General features: G+C 64.6%; 1 protein-coding gene across 1 annotated transcript; it reads right to left on the bottom strand.

The window, feature by feature from the left end:
- Nucleotides 1–1,715: 1,715 nt before the first annotated feature.
- On the bottom strand, nucleotides 1,716–2,753 carry FOXB2 (forkhead box B2; the record flags this gene model as incomplete). The annotated part of the gene is made up of 1 exon (XM_082784140.1): nucleotides 1,716–2,753. One exon carries the CDS (start codon nucleotides 2,751–2,753, stop codon nucleotides 1,716–1,718), a length of 1,038 nt encoding a protein of 345 aa, XP_082640266.1.
- Nucleotides 2,754–5,289: the final 2,536 nt, after the last annotated feature.

Genomic DNA, 5,289 nt, shown 5'->3' with positions numbered 1-5,289 from the left:
AGTGATACCGATCTGTGCCTCATTAACGCAACGTTATTAGCAGCCTCGTATTTTCCAGCGCTGGGAGCGTTGTAGTTTTGGAAGTGAAGGTGCAACCCCCGCCCGGAGCGGAGAAAGCAAGTGGAAATCGAGCAGCTGCGGGGTGAATTTCAGACGGGCGCAGGGAAAACTGGGGACCTCCGGCACCCGGGGCTCAGCAGGCTTACTTTTCCCACCAACAGCCGCTTTTCTGCGGCTGCAGATCCCCCGGCAAGGAGCAGCACAACCCAGGGCACCTTTCCCAGGGGCTGCGACCGCGACCTGGCCTCTCGGGGCGCGGCGAGAGGCGGGGAAGAGCCGGGCAGCGACCGGGATTCAGCGCCCGGCGGCAGAGCCCCGGGCGGTGGGATCGGGATCCGAGCCGGTGCCCCTTCCTCAGAGCCGGCCAGCACCGGAGGAAGCACCTCGCCAGCGGCAGGTTTTCCCCTTAGAGGTTTCTTTCCCTGTCCCTCTCTGGTTTTGTCTCTGGGAGAAGTTTTGGGCGCTTCAGTCTGTCTGGGGGGAGAGGAACCTACGGTGCGAGCACGCGTTTCTGAACCTGTGTAAAAGGCGAGTGTTTTAAACAGCAGCACCAGCAGAAGCAAATGAATAGATGGGTTTTAATGATCATTGGTGTACAGCAGGGCAGACAGGGTACGGCAGCAATCTCTCACAAGCCAGCCGGGACTCGTCAGCCAGAGCATCGCTCTCTGACTTCTGATCCCTCTGCTTTATGCAGACCTCTCGTCTGCTGGAAGGTTGTTTTCAGTAAAGTGCTTTTCCCGAAGATTTAAAATTTTTTTTTCTTCTCTCTCTTTTTTTTTTTTTTTTTTCTTTTCCCCACCCAACAGGTTTTAGTGTTCACACTCACGTGGAAGAAACGCCAAGCGACACATACAAAATAGCGATATCTGTGAGCGGTAAAAGGCGATGTGATAAGCACAATCTACAAATGGCAGGGCTGGTTTCATTTTAAGGACAATCGAGGGAATTCGGACACTCACAGCCTGAGAGGCCAGGTCATACTTCGGTCCCTCCTAAGGTATTACCCTCACTGAGACGCAGCGTAAAAGTGTGAGGGGGAAGGACGAGTAATCGTTAGTTAAAGGAGCCCTTCGACGTCAGCGCCGTTGTCATTTAAATTCCCACTAATTAATCGAGCTATTTAAAGCCTACTCTTTAATTCGCGAGCATCACGCTTCCCGAGGCCCCGCAGCTCGCCGGGGTCCGAGTTGTTACCTCGGCTTCGGCCGCCTCCTTCGGAGCGAGCTCCCCAGGTCCGCGGAGCAGAGGATGGATGCTCGGGGGAGGGGGAAGAGCAGAGCTCAGCGCAGGTTTTGCCCCTGTGGCTGTAGCCCCTCTGCCGCCGCGCCCCGAGCCTGGCGGGACCCCGGGGGGGGCTCCGAGGGGAGCCCCAGTGCCCGGCCGCCCCCAGCCCCAGGCTGTCAGGGTGACGGGCAGCCTCCCTCCGGCCCCTTCCAGCCCCCGGCAGTGGCTTTTCACATCACCTCTCCGCCACTGAGGGTACGTAACGACGATAAAAGCTCTTACCTGCGACCTGGCTCTCACACAATCTGATTGTACACAACACAAACACAGGCAGGGGCACGGTCACCAGACGGAGCGGGTCTCCGTGCCGCACGCGTGCCCCCTCCCCTGGGAGCCCGGGGGCCTCCGCGGCCCCGGCCCCCGGCCCTTTAGGAGTGCACCAGGACGGAGTGCAGGGAGCCCTTGCCCTCGGGGGCGCCGCTCGCCGCCTGCTCCAGGAGCGCAGCCGAGGCCGGGGAGGCGGCGGGGCAGATCTGCGAGGCGGCGACCGTCAGGGCGGGGATGGCCGAGGCGGCGGGCACGGCTGGGGCCGGCTTGATGGGCACCGGGACGGCGGGCATGGTCTGCGCCGGCGGGTGGCAGAGCGCCTTCACGGGCACCCCGAAGGGTCCGTAGTCGGGGGACACGGGCACGCCGGCCACCGGGTCCATCACCCCGACGTGGGGCCACATGGAGCTGACCACGCTGCTGAGCTGGCTGGGCACCGGGTAGCCCAGGTGGTGCATCACCGAGGCCAGCGGCAGCCCGCCGGCCTGCAGCACGCCCTTGTAATCTCTGCCGATGATGTTCTCGATGGCGAAGGGGTGCTTGAAGCCCGACGGCTGCCCGCTGCCGTAGGGCGAGAACTGCGGCAGCCTCCCCACGGCGGCGGCGGCGGCGGCCACGGCCGCCTCGGAGCCCGCCAGCCCCGGCACCTTGCCCGGGGGCGGCGGCGGCGGCGGCGGCGGGTGCGGGTGGAAGTAGTGCACCATGTGCGGGGCGGGCGCGGGGGGCTTGCCGGGACCCCCGCCGGCCGCCCCGCCGCCCGGGCCGCCGCCGCCGCCGCCGCCGGGCAGGTGATGCTCGGGCCGCAGGACCTTGAAGCGCTTGCGGCGCCGCAGGAAGCTGCCGTTCTCGAACATGTCCCCGCAGTCGGGGTGCAGCGCCCAGAAGCTGCCCTTGCCCGGCTGGTCGGGGCGGCGGGGGATCTTGATGAAGCAGTCGTTGAAGGAGAGGTTGTGTCGGAGGGAGTTCTGCCAGCGCTGCGTGTGCTCGCGGTAGTAGGGGAAGCGCTCCATGATGAACTTGTAGATGTCGCTCAGGGGCAGCATCTTCTCGGCCGAGTGCTGGATGGCCATGGCCGTCAGGGAGATGTAGGAGTAGGGCGGCTTCTGGTCGCTGTACGAGCTCTTCCCCGGCCTGGGCATCGCCGCCCCGCCGCGGCTCTCCCGCGGCCGCACGCCCCGGCCGCGCCGCGCTCCGGGCTCGGGATGCTGGGGACGGCCGTGCCCTGCCCCGCCGCCGCCCCTACATCGTGGGCGCCGCCAGCACGGACCACGCGCGACCGCGACTCCCCCGCGGGATGGGCGCACGGAGCCCCCGGGCGCCCTCGCCCCGCGGGGTGCGCTCGCCTCGGCCCCCCGCCGCTCGCCGTGGGGCCGCAGGGGGCTCGGGGGGCTCGGGGGGCGCGGGGCAGGGACAGCTCCCGGCCGCCGCGGGTGTCCCCTTCGCCCGGCTCCTGGAGGCCACCGGGTCGCCCGGGGTCCCCCGCTGCCCCCTCGCACTCTCTCTGCTGGCGCTGGCGCTCGGCACGCGGCGGGGGCTGGGGAGCATGAAATTACCCCGGGCCTCTGCGGAGACGGGGAGCAAGGAAAGCAAAACGCCCCTCTCACCGCTCAGTCCGGCGTCCCCGAAAAAAAAGTTTGCGGCGGGCGGAGGCGAGCGCTGGGAGGCGGCGGGGAGAGGAGGCGAGCGGGGCGGCGGCAGCCCCGGCTGTGTCGGGTGTGCGCGCTCCGGCGCGGTTTTGTAATGATGCCCGAGCTGGGAGACCCCCGCAGCTCCTGCTCTCCTGCTATATATCACATGACAGCGGCTCGGGGACTTGGCGCCTGGTGGAAAAGGAGCGAGGAGCGGCTCCCGGCTCCCCTCTCACTCGCACCTCCTCAGCTGGGCGAGGTGGAGCCGGGGGGGGGGAGAGGAAAAGCCATGTGAGGGCGAGATCCTCTTTCAAAACACAGGGCCGGGAAAGGATGCCCGAGCAGGGCGGCCCCCTCCGCCCCCTCGCCCTCCCGGCCCTCCCACAGCCCCTCTGCCCCCTGCCCCTTCCCCTGGCCCCGCACCTCTCCCGATCCCCCGGGGACACCCCGGGGAGGGGGCGTCGGGCCGGAGCCGGGACCCGGGCAGCGGCGAGCTGCGGCCCTTGGGAGCTGCTAATTCATTGAGCCCGAAAAGCCGCGCGAAGCCTAGCACGAAACTCGGAGAAACGCGGGGAAAAGGCTGCGTTTTCCTCCCCAAATCGTTGCGGGCACCTCGTGCTCCTCGGCCGCGCTGCGCCGAAGGCACCGGCAGAGCCACCCTGCCGGCGCCGGGCCGCGGGGTGCTTCGCTCCGCCGCCGCCGATCGGGCAGAAACCAGCGAGCGGTGCGACCTTCGGTGCGCATCCCCCGGCAGTGCCCTGCGAGCGCGGGCAGCCTGCGGAGCCGAGCGAGCAACGGGGAAAGGCGCTCCCCGTGCCGCCGCTGAGGTGGAAGGAAACCCGGCCAGCCCCGGCGGCCACCGGAGCCCAGTTATCGGGATGCTGCTGCCATAGGAGGTGCCAGCCTCGAAATGATCGCCCCGGCCTTTACTGGCTAAACAAACAAATGTGTTGGAGGAGCCGCACGGGCCGGACCGCGGCTCCCCAGCGCTGCTCAGCACCCCCGGCAGGGTGCCCGGCCCGGCGGGGCCGCAGCAGGGCCCGGGGCCGTGGTGCCCCGAGCATCAGAGAAGGGCTTCTGGCTGCGGGTCTGCCCCCGAGCCCGGCGCCGTGGGTACGGGTGGAAACGGGGCGGGGTAAGGGGGAGGAACAGGGAAAAAAATCGTAATAATTTTTAAAAAGCACCAAAATACCCCCCAAGCAAACAAACAAACAAAAATCCGGAAAACCTTTTAAATGAATGCCTAAAATCCCTGCTAAGGGGATGAAGGAAAAGATTCATTTCAACCCCTCCCTTAAGTAAGTTGTGTTTCATAGTATTATACCTGGCCTCTGGTAGTCAGGGGAAGAGCATGATCAAAGGTGAAGAATGAGAGTAAGGGGTACGGATTGGAATTTCGGAAAGCCAAGTTTCGAGAGGAATTGCGTGCTTTAATAAAGTTTCAGGGTATTATTGTCCAAAGCGTTCGCTTTGCCTCTGAGAATGTAGGGGACATTTACGATGGCCGAAACATCCACGTGTGGCATCGTAGGGATCTTTCCCTCCAGTTGCCAACACGAGGAGAGCCGACACTCGGGTACCTTTCCCTCGTGAATGTGTGTACGTTTTCCCAGAAAATATTTTATTCGTGTTTTACTAATTTACCCCACCTTCATCGATTAGAAGCCCTGCTCCTGCCCTCACGTTGTAAATCCCGGACCTGAAAGTCATTGCCTGCCTCACCTCCCCGGTTAAAAACCCGGAGTTTTCCCTACGCATAGCACGGACGCGTGTACTCTCGCAGATGAACCCACTTCATTTCCCAGGCAGCCGGATTTTATTCATTCATTTATTTATTTATTTTGCGGGAGAACCGAACCAGCCTAAAAGCCCAGTGCGATCCGAAAAAAAAAAAGCTCAGTACTCTTTGCATTTGCTCTTTCCCGATCCCTTCTCACCACCGCCTGCTTTCAGGGGCGGCGGTGACCCGCTGCTTCCTCGCGAGGAGGAGGAGGAGGAGGAGGCTGGGGGCGGCGGGCACGGTCCCGCCGCGGGCACCGCTCCGGGG

The sequence above is a fragment of the Aythya marila genome (assembly GCF_965140915.1).
Source record: "Aythya marila genome assembly, chromosome: Z".
NCBI lineage: Eukaryota > Metazoa > Chordata > Aves > Anseriformes > Anatidae > Aythya > Aythya marila.
This window is presented reverse-complemented; position numbering and strand designations above follow the sequence as displayed.